General features: G+C 39.0%; 1 protein-coding gene across 2 annotated transcripts in view; it reads left to right on the top strand.

Moving 5' to 3' along the window:
• lin7a (lin-7 homolog A (C. elegans)) overlaps positions 1-17,454 on the top strand; it is a 326,716-nt gene that overhangs the window by 106,848 nt on the left and 202,414 nt on the right. For both annotated transcript variants that reach the window (XM_051919749.1, XM_028817141.2), the window contains exon 2: positions 12,264-12,382. In XM_051919749.1, the coding sequence (XP_051775709.1) occupies positions 12,264-12,382 (119 nt within the window). The remainder of the gene's footprint in view (positions 1-12,263; positions 12,383-17,454) is intronic.

Below are 17,454 nucleotides of genomic sequence, written 5' to 3'. Positions count from 1 at the left end.
ATATAAAAATTAGATAAACACATGTAATACACTTAAAAATAAATAAGACACAAATCATCGCTTTCAGTTATTACAATGAAGAACACTGCTGGGCATTAAGTTTCTATTCACCTCTGCAACCCCAGACCTCCAAACATGTTTAAAGGCTAATTTTGTATGAGTTATTGGTGGAGTTTTTGTTGTATGAATTATTGTGTTTTTGTACTCTATAATATTATTTACTGCCATTGTATATAATTTTGCGATTATGTCATGCATTCTATATTGCACTGTCAATTCTGTTTAACTATTATAATTATTCTTGTAACACCAAGACAAATTCCTAGCAACTATGTTGCCTAGCAATAAAGTTTAATTTATTCATTTGTGTGAATTAGGAGGCAAACTGGAGGTAAGTGAGGTAAAGAACAAGTGATGGGAGAAAATAGACAATCAGAAAAAGTGTGTCAGGTGAGCATGGCTGCATAGCTTTATTTGTAGGTTAGAGTGATGGGGACAATAAAGATTGGGGATATCTGCTATCTGCTAAGTTGTTGAGAGAACTCCCAGTGATTAAAAGCAAATTATATTCAAAAGGAGTATTATGAGCTTGGTAGAAGAATGGACTACACTATTTCTTGTAGCAAGAGCAGTCCTTTAACCCAGCAGAAGAGGTGAATGAGACATGCTCTGATATAATGATTTTAGAGTTCTGACATATGCAAATTCTATTTCACATCTTAGTTTTAGTGTAGCTACTAAAATATTAAAAAATACATTTTCTCTCTTTGTTCTATTTGTAATTTTCATCACAGACACTGCCATTTTGAGATGATTGCAAGCTTTTTTGATGGAAACCGCTCACCTTACTACCCAGTGATGACCAATTATGTTATTGCTACTGATATAAATAGTAGTGATGGCTAGTAATGAGCAAAGCAGCCATGATTCAAATTCCCACAGTTTCATGAAACTGGCAGTAAAATTAATTTTGCTGGTGATTCCGCAACTGAAAAACAATTTAGAGTTTTTAGGGGATTTAAAGTAGAAAAAAAGATTATTGCCCTCTAAAGACTCATCACACTTCTGCGTTTACCAGTGTTTTTCTTTTTTTTGTTTCCAGAGCTGTTTAATGCAGGTAATTTCCTGGACATTAGTAACGTAAATTCTATTTATGCCTCTCGCCCATATCATTGCAAGGGTGCAGTGTGTTTTTTTAAATATGAAATGTATAGAATTGCTATTGCCAAGATTGTCATAATTGGCTAAATGGGTGTCCTCTTTACAGTATAAACAAAATGCATGCCCAATGGCACAAGAAAGTGTCTGTACATGACAGGTAATGAGTCCAGTGATTTTTCTTACACTAGAAATCTTTATTTAAATAGTAAATGTCAAGCATACTCATCCAGAATTATGAAAAAATAGAACATCCATTTATTTAGCAAATTTATTTTGTTATGCAAAACACCAGGTTTCACTGTGAATTCAGTTTTGTGTGAATAGTTTTACTCATCAGGCACTATCAAGTATAACCAGATTTGTTGGATAAATTCTCTACGATTCTTACAATAGATGCCTAGAATCTTTTTAGTAGTTAGGATTTTTACCTTGTTTGTCTTTGTTTTTATTTTGGGCACTGAAGTTTTGGTTTCTTAAATCTTGTCAGCATTTCACCCTGCTCTGTTCCTGGTCTAAGTCTCTTGCCTTCTCTCCTGAGCTGTTTCTGAATGAATACAGCTGTCATTCTTTTCCATTCCTGGAGACAGCACAACCAGCATAGATCAAAAAGGAGGCTTTCCAGCTAAATTGATCTGAAACTGCAATAAGTGGTCCATGTCTTGTCACAGGAGCAAAAAAAACCTTAACAGAAAATCTGAGCCAGCAGCACAAGGTTTGTCAGGCGACAGTAACACTACAGACAGCACTGCACATCAACTGACTTCTTGTAAAATGTGTCCAGCCATATTTTGTCAAAGTCTATTTTAAATGATGGATAAATTGCACAAGAGCATAGGGTTTGTTGACTTAAAAATGCATGTTTTATTGTTTAGACAATTTTCTGATAGTAGAAAGACAAAATTTAAAGCAAGAAGCCATCAGAAAATGCAAGCATAGGAGAAACAAATCCTTCCTTCTCTCATCTCTTACTAGCATTTGTACTGAGTTTGAAAATCAACAAAAAAACAGGTGATTTATTTTTTTACCTGCTACATGAATAAGTAAAGCTTTTAATCAAAGAAATGGCAGATGACCTAAGATTAAAACTTGATTTGAAAGCCCCATTTATCATCACGGTAAATAATTCCAGTCTGATGAAAGTGAAAAAACCGCAGATTAGTGATAATAGCTGATTTATTTAGATGCTTTTCAACTAATCTTAGCTGTTGTATTGCTCAAAAGAGAATAATTATTTCTTTGAAGGCAGAGTAAAACCACTAAAAGAGATGAACATTAAAAAATGAACAGAAAAAGAGCTGAGAGCACTGAAAGGCTGCCATTACGCTTTGTGAGCATATGTAATGAAATCTAGAAGCATGTTCATTAAGAAAGAAAACACAAGCACAGTATATAATGTATATACATATATTGTGAAGACCAGAGCTGCACCTGCTGTCCCAACTCGACACAAATGGACAACACCAGCAGCTCAGTCCTACAAAAGCCTTTATTTTATGGAAAGGCACTCAGATCCAGAGTAGTCATCAAGGACCCATACCAATAATCCCGAGCTTGGTAAAACTCCATCCCCTTTCTTTTAAGGTCTTGCAGCCTTTTTTCTCTTTCGAATACGAGCCTCACCAGCCTTATCCTCTACTCTGGCTTCTTTTGGGAGGCGGCTGGCTCCTTATTAACCTGGGAATTGCTCCCAGGTGCAGCTGATGCCCAAAGTAGAGCTCTGCAGTTCCCACCTTACAGCATCCCAACAGGGCTGTGCTGGCAAATAGTAATTCCCAAACAGCTCTTCAGGAATCCGAGGTGCCATTGCAACCCAAGGGGGCTGCAAAATAACAGTTCAGGGAAGAGAGTGTCCCCTGGAAGTCCTCCCAACTGTCCTTCCACCTCAGAGGTTTCCTGGCTGGGTAATGGTGTCCACTGCCATCGGTCACTAAAAATATATATATATATATATATATATATATATATATATATATATATATATATATATGCAAACTGATGAGCCACAACATTAAAACCACTGACAGGTGCGGTGAATAACATTGATTATCTTGCTACAATGGCACCTTTTAACGGGTGGCTTATATTAGGCAGAAAATGAACAGTCAGTTATTGGAGGCGATGTGTTGGAAGCAGGAAAAATGGGCAAGCGTAAGGATCTGAGCGAAGGTGGCCTGGTCTAATGAATCACATTTTCTTTTACAACATGTGGACTGCCAGAGTTGGCAGCAGGATGTACTACGGGAGGAAGGCAAGCTGGCAGAGGCAGTGTGATGCTCTGTCCAACATTCTGCTAGGAGATCTTGGGTCCTGGCATTCATATAGATTTTACTTTGAACACCTACCTAAATATTGTTTCAAACCACGTACACCTATTCATGGCAATGGTATTCCAGTGGCCTCTTTCAGCAGAATAATATGCCCTGCCCCACTGCAAAATTGTTCAAGAATGGTTTGAGAAACATGACAAAGTGTCCAAGGTGTAGACTTGGCATTCACATTCCCCAGATCTCAATCTGATTGAGCATCTGAAGAATGTGCTGGAAAACAAGCATGATCCATGGATACCCCACCTTGCAACTTACAGGGCTTAAATGGATCTGCTGCTAATGTCTTGGTGCCAGATACCACAGGACACCTTCAGAGGCCTTTAGGTATCCATACCTCAAAGGGTCAGAACTGTTGAGGCGGCACGATAGGGAACTGCTCAATATTATTCAGGTAGTTTCAAAATTGTAGCTGATTGGTGTGTTTGTGTATAGGTGCGTATATATGTATGTATATATAATATAATATATAATATTTATGTGTGTGTGTGCAGGTGTGTGTGTGTACTGTATGTCTCTCTATTATATAAAAAACACTTGACCTGTTCAGAGAGACGTGAAGTGACCTTCTCAGAAAGTCACTTTCACGTCCCGTGAGACTAGACTTTGTGCCGAGAGATTTAACCACGCCCGATGCCGGAAAAAGACAAAGAGTAGATGACAAACTAGAATGTCGTAAAGAATTCAAAAATGTTGGCATGATACACATGCAGAACAGGTTAGAGATAGTGGAAGTAGGAAAATTCGAAAGTCTCAAAAAAATGATAGTAAAGATCGCATTAGTGCAAACAAATGGAAAATATTACTCGGTGAAACAACGGAACAGCGAAAAGAGATCGAATAGTGCTTGAGGATGTCTGGGGGAGAAGAGAGACAAGACAGTGAGAGAAAAGGGCAGCTGCTCTACAGGTTTTTAAACATTCGAAGCACCGCATGAGATGCAGATCACGCGGCGCGGCAGCAGCAGCAAGCCAGCAGCTGATTGATCAAAGAGGAGCTAAAAAAATGTATTTGTTTCCCATTGTAATCATCATTTAGAGGGGTTTTGGAAGAGTGGCCGTGTCTTCTTGGGGTGCATTCAGCCCCCTCTTCACAACAGCGCATAGAGCAGGTGGGTGGAGTGGGGTGGGGATTTGGCGAGGGAAGCAAGCAGGGGGGGAAGTCCCCTAGTGTATATATTTAATTCATCCATTATGTAATGTGTATGTATGTGGGTGTAATATAATCATTTAAAGCTAGCACAATAAGTAAATTTGCCATCTTATTTTGCCTCTAGTTCACAGTGTAGATTTTGCATGTTCTGTGTGTACATTTGATATTCCACTGGTTAACTACATGTTTTCTCTCATAATGTCAAAGATGAGTGCTAACATCAATAGACAATTCTAAACTGACAGGATATTACTATCATTGTGTGTGTAATTTGTAGATAGCTGCAATTGACTATTACCTATTCTTGGGCTGAGTTCTGCCTTACACACTGTTGCTCCCTTTGTCCATAATCTATATTAAACACATCCATGACTTTTCAGGTGGGTAGATTTTTATGTGGGCTTTCTCTGGTTAGGTTTCAGTATCCTTGAAATGACAATTGTTTGTTTAAAACTTACAGAATTAACATAAAACTCAACAATGCGTGGTTTTCTGCAGCTATGGTGTTATTAATTTGAGTACCAGTAAATACTGTTGATTAATTAATAATTTATTAATGTACTATAGTATTAATTCAATGAAAAACAAATTTGAGACATTTCTAGTGTAAGGGAAGGACACACAAAATGAAAATGATCTTAGGCCCCATCTGGGAACCCATTTAGTTGTCAGTTCTTGCTACCAAAACTGTGGTGGAAAAAGTCGATGAAGATGCTACAGTCCACCACCTTCTGATGTTTTAGGAGTGTTTTTTGTTCTCCTTCAGTTCTGTTTAATGAAAATGTTCTTTGATGATGTGGCACTTTTATTCATCCTGGCCAGAAGATGTGGGGTAGAGGCTGAGTGGAAGTAGCACCAGTTCTCTTCAAGGTGTGTTTCCTCTGTTCTAGAGATGGAAATGCAAACTGTGTGAATAACTGCTCTGCTGATCACTGCTCCCCCAGTGCACCTATAGAACAGTCATCGTTTGAGACTCAGTAAGCATCAATATTTAACATTAAATATAATTACCATATTAACAAAAAATAGATTTAAAATGTAATACTGAAATATTTTAACATTTAAAAGGATAAGTAAATAAATACATACATACATGCATGCATACATACATATATGAAGGTAATTAAACAGAAATTATCTTTGATTTTAATATAAGGCTGGTCTAATTTTAGAACATACTGAGGTTTGGGGGCTGTTTGGTCCTTTCCAAGATCTCCAGTATGTGCACCCATTAGTTTTTTCTCAAATCATTAAGCACTTAAACTCTACAGTGTTTTCTGAGTCTGCTGTTGAAGTAAGTAACGACAGAGAATAGGTAAAGGATGTGCTTTTGTGGACACAATGATTTTATCAGACTTCTTCAGATGGCTGTTCACAATCACCACTGTGGTATATGCCTCATTATCCTTTTTAAGAGCAAGGTTATTAGAAATATTGTCATCTCATGCTTCTCTTTAATAACGCACAGAATTCTGGTAAAGGTAATCAATGTATTTAGAGGACAGAGAAACAAATGAGACATCCCTACACCTTGTATATCCTTGAGAGTTCTTGCCTAACTGTTAAATGTTGCCAGTCATGCCAGTCTTTGCTGACTGTTCATGGGTCAAGGGGGGTCATTTAGAAGTGCATCTTTAAATATGAGGCAGAGTTTACAGTGCAGTGCAAAAGTATTTTGGTTACTTTGAGATCAAGGAAAGAGTCAAAAAGCTTTGGGTTCAAAAAGCTGAAAACACTCTGATAGGAGAACAAGCATGCAGATGAAAGAAGGAGAGATAATAGCAGAATTAGAAACTGGATTTTGAACAAAGAGGCACAGTTAGAGTGTTAAAATCTACATCAGGGTGGAGAGAAAGGGCAACAATATGGATATACTGCTGGTATTTAGTTAGCTTATAAGTGCCGTATTTAGTGTAAACAGTTGGCTTCTGTGAATAAATACAGAGTTTGTATACATCGAGACTTAATGAGATGTGTGGGTGGGTGTACCTGACATAACAAAAAAACATACCAGTTTTTTTAGAATGTTTTCTTTTAAGGTTACATACCATATGCGATATATATATATTTTACTAATATAAAATTGGTATTACTGAGGTAAGCTCCAGTTCCTTAAACCACACTAAGCATATTCAGTAAATGAAAGGATGGATTTTGGCTGATTTTTCTGACTACACTTTTGCCATTGTTACTTATGCCATTGACAAGTGCAGCACTGATAAGTCTTCATGTTCTTATTGTGCAAAGTGGCTTTGTGCTATTTGAAATTTCAGTCTAAACCACATCAAATGTGCTTGTGATGTTGAGAGACTAATTGAAATTCTCTTGCTGTGATGGTCACACCTATCATCAAGCACTTGGCAGGCCAAAAACATTGAAAAGTCCTTATAAATTTACTTATCTTGTATGAGTTTTATTTAGTGCTAGTACCAAACAAACATACATTAAATTTAGTTAGACTTTGATGCTCAGTATTTGCAGCAGTTCTCACAGCAGTTATACTACATGCACTTCAGGTGAGGTCATCCATCTGAAGGTAAGGATGTTCGGACCCAGCCAGTACTTGGGTTGCTGCTGGAAGAGGTGTTGGTGAAGCCATCAGGGGTCACTCATCCTGTGGTCTGAATGTGGATCCCAATGTCTCATTGCAGTGATGGGAACACTGTGCTGTAAAAATGTCACCGTCCTTTGGATGAGACGACAAAACCGAAGTCCTGACTCACTGTAGTTATAAAACATCCCTGGGCATCCTTTGTGAAGAGCAGGTTGTAGCTTGATGTCCAGGCTAAATTACACTCTATGGCCATGTCTTTCTAATCATCCCCTGTCTCTGATTGGCAAGCTACCTCTCTCACCCCTTGGTGAGCATACTGGTGCAAAAATGGCTACCATCACATCACCCAGACACTCAGACTCCTCACTCAGTCTCTCGAGCGCCCCGATCAGAACCTTCATTGACTCCGCAAAGATCACAACATCGTCAGCAAAATCAAGATCCGTGAATCTTTCTTCACTAACACATGCCCCACAGCCGCTGGACCCCACGACCTTGCCCAACACCCACTCCATACAGGCATTGAACAGAGTAGGAACAAGAACACACCCCTGACGAACCCCAGAATCAACTGGGAAAAACGCAGAGGTCCTGCCTCCACTCTGCACAGCACTCACAGTACCAGGGTACAGGCTGGCCATGATATCCAGCAACCTCGAGGGGATCCCGCGAACCCTCAGGATGTCCCACAGGGCAGCTCAATCAACTGAGTCGAACGCTTTGTGAAAATCGACAAAGGCTGCAAAGAAACTCTGCCAATATTCACGTTTGCACTCCATGAGAACCCTCAGTGCCAGGATGCGGTCAATGGTAGACTTCTTAAGCGTAAAACCAGACTGTTCCGGTTGCTGGTAGGTGAGCAAGTGATCACGGGTCCTATCACGGATGACCCTAACAAGGACCTTACCCGGCACTGAGAGCAGTGTTATCTCCCTGTAGTTGCAAGATTACTTGCAATGCCAGGAGGACAGCCTTACCACCAGCCTGGAGAAATTCACCCCGGATACCACAGATACCTGCAACCTTTCCCCTCCTCAGCTGGTTCACCACCTATGCAATCACAGTGAGATTGGGTGGTTCACAGCTAATTGGAGGATCAGACTCAAGAACCGTGGACCCAGAGATATCCAACGTCCTAGCCGGAGGATCAGCTTTGAACAACTGTTCAAAGTAGCCAGCCCAGCGAGTCACAATTGCAGTATCATCCGTAAGGACCGTTCCATCAGCTGCCCTGACTGCAACTCTCCAAGGAACAGATTCAGATGTGCGTAATGCTTCGATTCCTCTGTAAGCAGGACATGGGCCACTAGACTACAGATGGTGTGTCACTTGCTCACAAATTCCTCTAACAAACGCCTCTTTATCTGCCCTCAGAGCCCTCGCAGACGTCCTTCTCAGTTCCCGGTACAGACCAGAGTTGCCATTGAGCCGTGCGCTGCGACTCCTGCCAATGATGTCCAGAGTGCCCTGCGAGATGAAACACCTTCTTCTGGGAACACTGGTAACACCAACACAACCCTCAGCAACCTTCAGGGTCTTGAAGGTCTCTCACATCACATTAGGATCGGCAGTTGTATCCAAATCTGAAAGTTTCTCACACAAACTGTGTGCAAACTCATTAGAAACAGCCTGGTCGTGGAATCTGGCCAAGTCCAGGCTCATTTTCCTAGTAGCTGGTAACCTACTAGACCTAAGCTGGATCCTAAGAGTAGTAACAACAAGTATGTAGTCAGAATTCACAAACTGGGCACTTATGTAGACCCTGCAGTTTTGCAAGAGACTCCAGCATCTGCCCACGAGGATGTGATCGATCTCCTTCACCGCACCACCAGTATTGGAGTACCAAGTACAACGATGCAGTTCAGGACGCTGGAACCAAGATCCAGCAATTCGCAGCCCCAGACCTTTTGCAAAGTCAAGGAACATGGAGCCACTTTCACCACAGTCACAAGACCCATGGGGACCGTGGCAATCCTCATAGTCAGCCCTATCTATCTATCTATCTATCTATCTATCTATCTATCTATCTATCTATCTATCTATCTATCTATCTATCTATCTATCTATCTATCTATCTATCTATCTATCTATCTACACTGAGACAACAGACAAGGCACCCATTATATTGCTACAGAATTATTACAATCAAATGAATTAAAATTGTAAACGATATGCAATTAATTTTGGTGTATTTGATAAATTCCACATCATTGATGTGAATATGAAAATAAAAGGTAAATAACACGGAAACAGTAGCTTTGATGCTGGGTGCTGGCAATTTGCAAAACATCTCAAAATGTGCAAGGAAATGGGCGTACGTTTTTTTGCATATGCACCGTTTATATATGAGGCCCCTGGTGTTACATTTATAGTCAGAGGTGTACAGAGTGAAGATTAAAGGAGACAGGACTGATCCTTGTGGTGCTCCAGTGTTGCTCACATCCTATCAGAAACGCAGTCCTTGAGTCTCACAAACTTCAGTCTCCCTAACAGATAGTCCATTATCCAGGACACGATAGGCTCATCCACCTGCGTATCTTTGAGATTACCCCTTAACAGGGATAGCTGGATGGTACTGAAGGCACTGGAGGAATCAAAAACATGATCCTCACAGTGCCGCCAACCTTGTCCAGGTGAGAATAAGCCTTGTGCAGCAGATACTGTAGATAATTGCATCTTTCTCTCCAATCTTTGTTCAATAGGTAAAATTGCAGTGGGTCCAGATGGTCTACCACAAGAGGACTCATATAGTTCAAGACCAGTCTCTAAAAGGTCTTCATGATATGAGACATAAGTTCCGCTGGTTTATAGTCATTAGGTGAAGAAGTGCCTGCCTTGTTGGAACAACAACAATGCAGAAAGTGACAGAGGACACCACACAGTTGGTCAGCACAGGCCTTAAGAACTGACTGAGCAAGGACTGACTCAATCAAGTCCCACAGCTTGTTTAGCTTCCTCAGTTGTCTTCTTATTTGGTATTCAGCTATGGACAACCCATCCTGATGGTCAGAGGTGAACTTGTCACTGGCCATTCTAGCTGACATGGCAGGGGTTTTTGATTTAGTAGAGACAGTGTAATAAACCCTGACATCTGCAACATGGAGCCCCTCTCGTTACCATGGAGGTTATTCACATTTAATTTAACGGATTTAATTAGGATTTGTTGCTATAGATCAATACAAAGTAAGACAACATAATGTCAAATTAAACATAATACTATATAAATAAATTTTAACTAATTGGAAAAAAAAATCAAGAAAGAAATACTGGTTCTGTAAGTTTTTATCTAAATGTAGGCTTTTGGTTTTCTTTGTCTCTTGGTGTCCGTTGGCATGTCTTGTTACATATGACTGGCCATTTTTTAGACATCCTGTATCCTGATTAAATTGTCAACCCCTCCAATTGGATGATACTTTTCAGAATGTGGCTATCTGAGAACAGTTGAACTTTGGACTTAAAATTACTCTGTACATGTCTTATGTTTCTTTGTTTATGTTGACATATTATTTTTTTGCATTAACATTCCACTTCTTTTTCATTCTGTGTTTGTAACTATTGTATAGTAGTCTAAGCTCAGAAGTCGAAGTACTGTATGCTTCCTATCATTACTTTGAGAATGAATCAATCTTATTTTAGAAAGGTTTGTTTTTGCTTATCTGTATATGCAGTAGTGTTTGGTTTCATTTTAGATGACACATCAATTACAGCATACAAAACTGAAAGATCTGCAGGACCTTGTTTTTAATATTCAAATGGGAAAAAAATTCAGTTGCATTACCCCAGAAAAGCATTACCTTTTTTTGTGATGAAAAGTTTTATTAGTGGGTATTGTATTTGCATAATGGCACCTAAAGTGTGATGAAAAATACCTGGGCAAACAAAATAATGTAAAGCAATAAAAAAGCTATTGTAGTTCTAAAATGCAAAATGTATTGCATAATTAAAGAATGAATTTAAATAAATTCTGAATTTATTAGGAAATTAAAGAATCAAGAGTCAACTGAATGTGATTAGGATGGGTTCAAACATTAAAGTACACATTATGAAAAGGACCTAAGAGTCATAGTAGACTCAGCACTATCCATAGCTTAGACCAGCGTGCCTAAGCACAGTTTCATGTCCTACACTTGACTCGGAGTGTTAGTTCTGTTTGTTGACAGCAGGTGGAAGTATACCCCTGCCCAACAGACCCCCTAAAGGTCTTTCTGTCTCTTAAGCACCACAATGTTTTTGATTTACTTGCAACAGAATCAGAAGATAATCCTCTAGACGTCTCCCTGTGCACCTCTTGGGACGTGCCTTGCAGCTGGCTGGGTTTGTCCATATTAACTTCTGGAGGTTTCCTTCTTTCGCTAGTGTTAATGATCACAAAAAGTATCATTGATGTTTTTATGAATCCAGCATTCTGAGTTCCAATTCTACACCCAATGTGTGTGGAACTCATATGTTATTCCTGTGACTACATGAATGTTTTTTCTGGGTAGTTCCATTTTGCTCCTACATTCCTATATAGAGTCATTTTCAGATAATTTTTGATTTTAAATTTGATCAGTATAGATGCGTTTGTGTGTGCATAAGTATCTTTGTCATAGTCTGTGCAAGTTCTTATTACCTGATTTGGGATAATTTTGTATAAGAATGTTATGTAGTGAATGTGTTTCTCTCCATTTAAGTCACACAGTGATCAAAAACAAAAATGCCATGGATAGTAATTTCAAAACAAACATATACTGTGCACATTTATTTTTATTTTCCCTTTTATGTTACTATTTTTTATTACATTTTTGAAGCTTACTATAATGCATGTTCCATAAATGCCAAAATTTAGCACCGTCCCTGTACAATTAGTGTAATTTTACGTGAAAACTCCTGCTTTTTAAAAGCTTAAAGCACCCTCATTCTTGACAGCTTTTCTGACTTGTAGGCAACATTGCACTCTTATTTATGGCATTTTGTTGGAAAAAGCATGATTTAACTAGAAAACATCTAGTGTTAATTTGAAGGAGAGAAATTTGTCACACAGTTCACATTAACTGCAAGTTACTTTCATTTTTTTTTTTTGGCTCTTTCAGATGTGGCTCGTGCTATTGAATTACTGGAGAAGCTGCAGGAATCTGGAGAAGTGCCAGTTCACAAGTTGCAGTCACTGAAGAAGGTGTTACAGAGTGAATTTTGCACTGCTATTAGAGAGGTATGCTTTTTCAGGGATTTTCAACTAAGCACGCAAATGAAAGCAAAGCAGCACCACTGCTGTGTATGTGATATTTACAGACCTTCCTTTTTTTTGTAGTCAGAAACAGTTTGACACTGTAAATACAAAATAATCATGTAGTGATTAATTCGAATTTCCTGGTTATGGTGTCTGTGTTTATGTGTTAGCATACAACTGAAGAGCAAAGATGACATCAGACAGAGAAATTTGGAACAGACAGTGGACAATAACAAGATGAGTGGCTGATAAATCTGATCTGGACCTGTCACTCTTATCTATGATGCCATTTTGCTTCAAAAAGGCCTTTTAATGTGAAATATTCTCATTCCCTTCTTGCACAACTTTCAGATGTCTTATCCTGATCAATTGACAGCTGTGAGTTTCCTTTGGATTAAAAACAACTGATGTTGACAACAGCCTGCTCTCACACACACACACACGCGCGTGCACACTCAGTTGCTTTTTTATGAAAGCAGCTGAGCAGAAAACAAAATGGTTTGCTTAAATGTGTCATTGAAATGAGCCACCTCCTGCCTGTGACCTGTTACTTCCGCCTCATGTTTTTGTTATATTGTTTCAGAGGCACAATTTCTTCCTTCCGATCAATTTGTTTGAAAAGATTGTAGGGTTATTGTAGGGTGCTGTTCTCAGAAAGCAAAATCCGTAGCAGTGCTAAGTCCAAGGGAGTATCATGTTGACAGCTGTCTGATGTACACATTGCAAGGTTTTAATCATTTGTAATAAGTGGGTTAAACTGAGTGGGTATTATGTGGTGATTACTATGCAAAGCCGTGTATATTTTCATTAGAAAATGTTGAATGGAGCAGTGGAGCAGAGAACAAGGATTGTGTTGCTTGGCTGTGCTTACTTTTGCAATAGGACTGGTTGCCCCAGGGCAGAGAACAAATTTTTTTGCCACTTTGACGTTGTTAATTTAGTGCTGCTATGGCACAGGCAGGAAATATAAGTTTCCCATTGGGAAATTTCACACTAATGCTTTTCGAAGTGGTTGCTCATAATGTGACAGTCAAAGAAAACAGTGCTGCCTGAATTAGGCCAGTTGTGATGTAACATTGACCTCTCACCTCATTCAGCAATGGAAAACAACAAAATAATCACCAGCTCAGTTTGAAATGGTATTTTTCTGGTCTCATTGAATTAGGAACAATACAATTCATGCTTTCACAAAAATAAATGTAAAGATAAGAGCTAATCCTTAATTGCTTTTTGTGGAGCTACAGCAATAAGTAAACAATGACTTTGTGTTTTTCCTAAATTGCCTACGGGAAATTTACCTAATCATAATGCAATAAGAAAGGGATGCATAATAAGTGATACATCTGAAAGAGATCCCCTAGTAGGTGAATGCAGAATAACTCCTGCCTATAACTTGATGTAAAATACTACCTCCTGTTGGGAACCTTAATTTAGAATTAAGACATACAAAAATCTACATTTTTTATGTTGTGAGGGAATATGACATGAAAACAGAGACTAAACTGCCAGCTCAGCTGGACCTCCCTCCAGATTTGCAGATTAATGTAGTTTTGTTAAGAGCTGCTCTTCCACAACTGCTGCCCTCTCACTTTCTTAGCTCTCCCCATTTTTGACTTTTGTATGGTAGTCGCCTCCTTCTTTCCAATAATCTCTGTATCTGCTGTCTGCCCTTACTTCAATGAACCCTAACTACTTTAGGGCCGTTATCTAATTTGCCATGTTTGGGTGCAGGCAATAACCTATAAAGATTCACACCACAAGCCATATTTTTTTTCCTGTGATTCTTGGTCCCACTCCTTGGTTGCTTGTGGACCATCTGTCTATTTTTTTAACAAAAGCAGGACCCCACTACTTTCCCTGGGTACCTCCTAATTGCCATTTCTAAATTAAGTTGGGGCCAGTCTTGGAAAATCTTTTTATTTCTCTGTTACTTATCCTGTGCTATTTATAGTGATGACAGAGAAAAACCTTTAATCTTATGGGGTTCAAAAATGTCCTGCTGCAATGAGCTTCAATGGAGACCCAGCTTCAAGGAATACTCCACCCAGAAAACGACCTTTTTTGTTACTTATCTCATGTAGTTTGTATTGATGGTTGAGAAAAAAAATTAATCTCATGTTTTCATGCAGAACTGAGAGAAATATGTTTATGATGTTATAGAAACCAATGGTGACTATGGCAAACAATGTGAAAAACATCTATGGAATAAAACAAAAGGTAAAAAAATCTTACATTATTCACATTGCATAATTCACATGGTAGCTATCGAGTTGTATGCTCACAACATGCAAAACACTTGCAATTTTTTGCTAAAATATGGTTAAATAGATACTTCTGGAAAAATCAGCACACATCATAAAGAGGAAACATAAGTTACTGTATATGGGATTGTGTTTTTGAATTGAAGGTAAGACTCTTTACCAATGAATGAGGCAGAAAGGTGGATCACAAGCTCAAAAACTCAATCCCATGTGACTCGTGTTTCCTGTTTATGATGTGCGCTGATTTTTGAACAGTCTATTGAGGTCTTGGGGACAGATATATAAAAAACTTGCATACTCATATATTGAGGCTGTTTTTGTGCATTTGCAAGTTTTATAAAGCAAACTTTCCATGCAAAAGACAGTGTAAAAGCCATTTGCAGGTTATTTAGAAGATGTTAAATTGATAGACGTATTTTCTTAGTTATGTTAAATATTTTCCTATAAATTAGTGCATCGTATATCGGAGGTTCTTATAACCTTGACAAGCTGAATTGAAATGGAATATTGTAACTATCTTCTGTCCCTCTGATTGCAGATTAGTCTCAGTTAGTGAACTGCCTTGCCGTATTTAAGGCATGGAGGGCACACGTTTTCAAACCGTGCCTTTATGTGCAAAGCCGTACGTTTAGAACATGCTGAATATGAAGTAAAGCATAGAGAAATAACTCAGCCTTAGTTGTAGAAACAATTGAAGATTAATATGAAGAAACATTTTTCTTTTTTTTGCCTTTTATTCTATATGTGCAACAACCTATCTATATTCTTGTGTGGAGTATTTGCTTTGAAATGTCACTAAACCTTTTTGGACTGAGAGATTTCTTTTGATACACGTTTGGCTCATGCTCGATCCTGCCTTACTCACCAGCAGCTAGAGACAGGATTAATAAAATCAAACTTCACACGAGAACTTGCGTATATTTACAACAACTATGGCCTGTGCATGTGCAACATTTACAAGAAACAAGAAACTGGGACAGTCTTCATCTAGTAAGGCAATGCAGCCAAACCAGCTAAATAATGACTCACATGGTTCATATCACCAAGCTGTTATTATAATATGCATTGATGTGACAAACATATTAAACTTTAAAAGTGATAATTATGATGTACAGACTCTATTTTAGTTCCCTTTTAAGAGGGTCAATTGCTTGTATTTGCACTGAAGAACTTTATAGTTCTTTATACAGGTCAGGAAACTCTCAGCCAGCCTTCAGTCCATCAGGCCCATTGTGTTGGAAGCCATTAACCGACTGACAAGATTCTCCATTTAATTTTCATATGGTATGGGTATACATACATTAAACTTAACATGTTTTTGCCTACATTAAAAGGCAATTTACAATGTGTCCGGTTTTCTTTACATAAGTGGAGCAATTTTCTTTGCAATAACATTGCAATAAGGAGCACCTAGCATGAATGAAAATTAGCATAAGACTTAAATCATCAGGAGGGAGACTGCTGTAACAGCCAGTGAAGTTCTGCAGCATCGTGATCGCATTTGTAGAAGGTCGATTAGCACAGTTCAAATATGGTTGTTTTAGGGTGGTAACCGGGTGGGGTTTGAGATGAATTCCTATACTTATTTTTACAAAATGATTGTAATTTATAAAGAGTAAATTAGATAGAAATGTGTATACGCCAGGTTTGATGAATGAGATGTTATTTTTGACATATGCATTTTCCTGATTTTTGGCATACACATATTTTCTCACTTGAATCCCTGCAAAGCTTTATAAATGAGACTCCTGGTCTTGCCTTTGTGTATATTTTGCAGCCTGCACCCCTTTTGCCATTCTGTGTCACTGTGCACACAGCAATGCTACATTGTTGTACAAGAGAGGATTTCACAGAAGTGGTTTATTTAACAATATTTTAAGCAAAATAAAGCAGGATGTGTGACCCTACAACTAAATGGATGGTGTGAAAAGGTGCTATAAAGGCGCACAACCCAACACAGACTGGACACGAAGGCACACGTAAAATAAATAAACTATTTTATTTTTCTTCACCTGTGGACGCACGTCTTCCCCGTGTCCCACAGGCAGTACACAGTCCCAAGCACAGCACACCAAAAAAACACCAAGCAAATAACTCCTTTCTCTTCCTCCACCACTTCTCCCAGGCAACCTCGTCCTCCTCCTCCCGACTCTGGCTCCCGGAGTGGTGGCTGCTAACCCCTTTTATAGTTCACCCGGAAGTGCTCCAGGTGCTTGATTGCCGAGTTCTGGCTACACTTCTGGGTGTGGTGAAAACACTACCCATAAGGGCTAAGAAGTTCCAGCTGCAGCACCCCCTGGTGACGCCTGCAGGACCTAACAGGGCTGCACCCAAACTCCAATTCCCATGGAGCCCTGCAGGAAACCGAGCCACCGCTCCAACCCAGGGGGGCAGCCATCTAGTGTCCAGGCGGAGGTATTGCACAGTCAATGGCTGCTCATCCTTAGTATATAACGAAGGGGCGTACCGGCCGGTCATGGACCCCAGCCATCCGCCACAATGGCTAACATTTGGATTGTGTGACACAAGTAATTTGAGATTTTTGTCATTACTGTGATATTGTTTGCTGTTGTTCATTCCACTGAAACCAGTTTTGTCTGAAACAGTGTGATGTCGTTTCTCCTTGAAAGCATGAGATTAAATGTTCTTCTTGATCATAACTACAAACTTGACAAATTAAGCAACAGATACAAATATTATTATTATTTTTGAACAGAGTTCTCCTTTAATAGGCCTTGTAGAACCACAACTTCCCCGATGAGAACTTCCAGGTGCTTAAGTTTGGTGGCTGTC

The sequence above is a fragment of the Erpetoichthys calabaricus genome, chromosome 1 (assembly GCF_900747795.2).
Source record: "Erpetoichthys calabaricus chromosome 1, fErpCal1.3, whole genome shotgun sequence".
Taxonomy (NCBI): Eukaryota; Metazoa; Chordata; class Cladistia; order Polypteriformes; family Polypteridae; genus Erpetoichthys; species Erpetoichthys calabaricus.
This window is presented reverse-complemented; position numbering and strand designations above follow the sequence as displayed.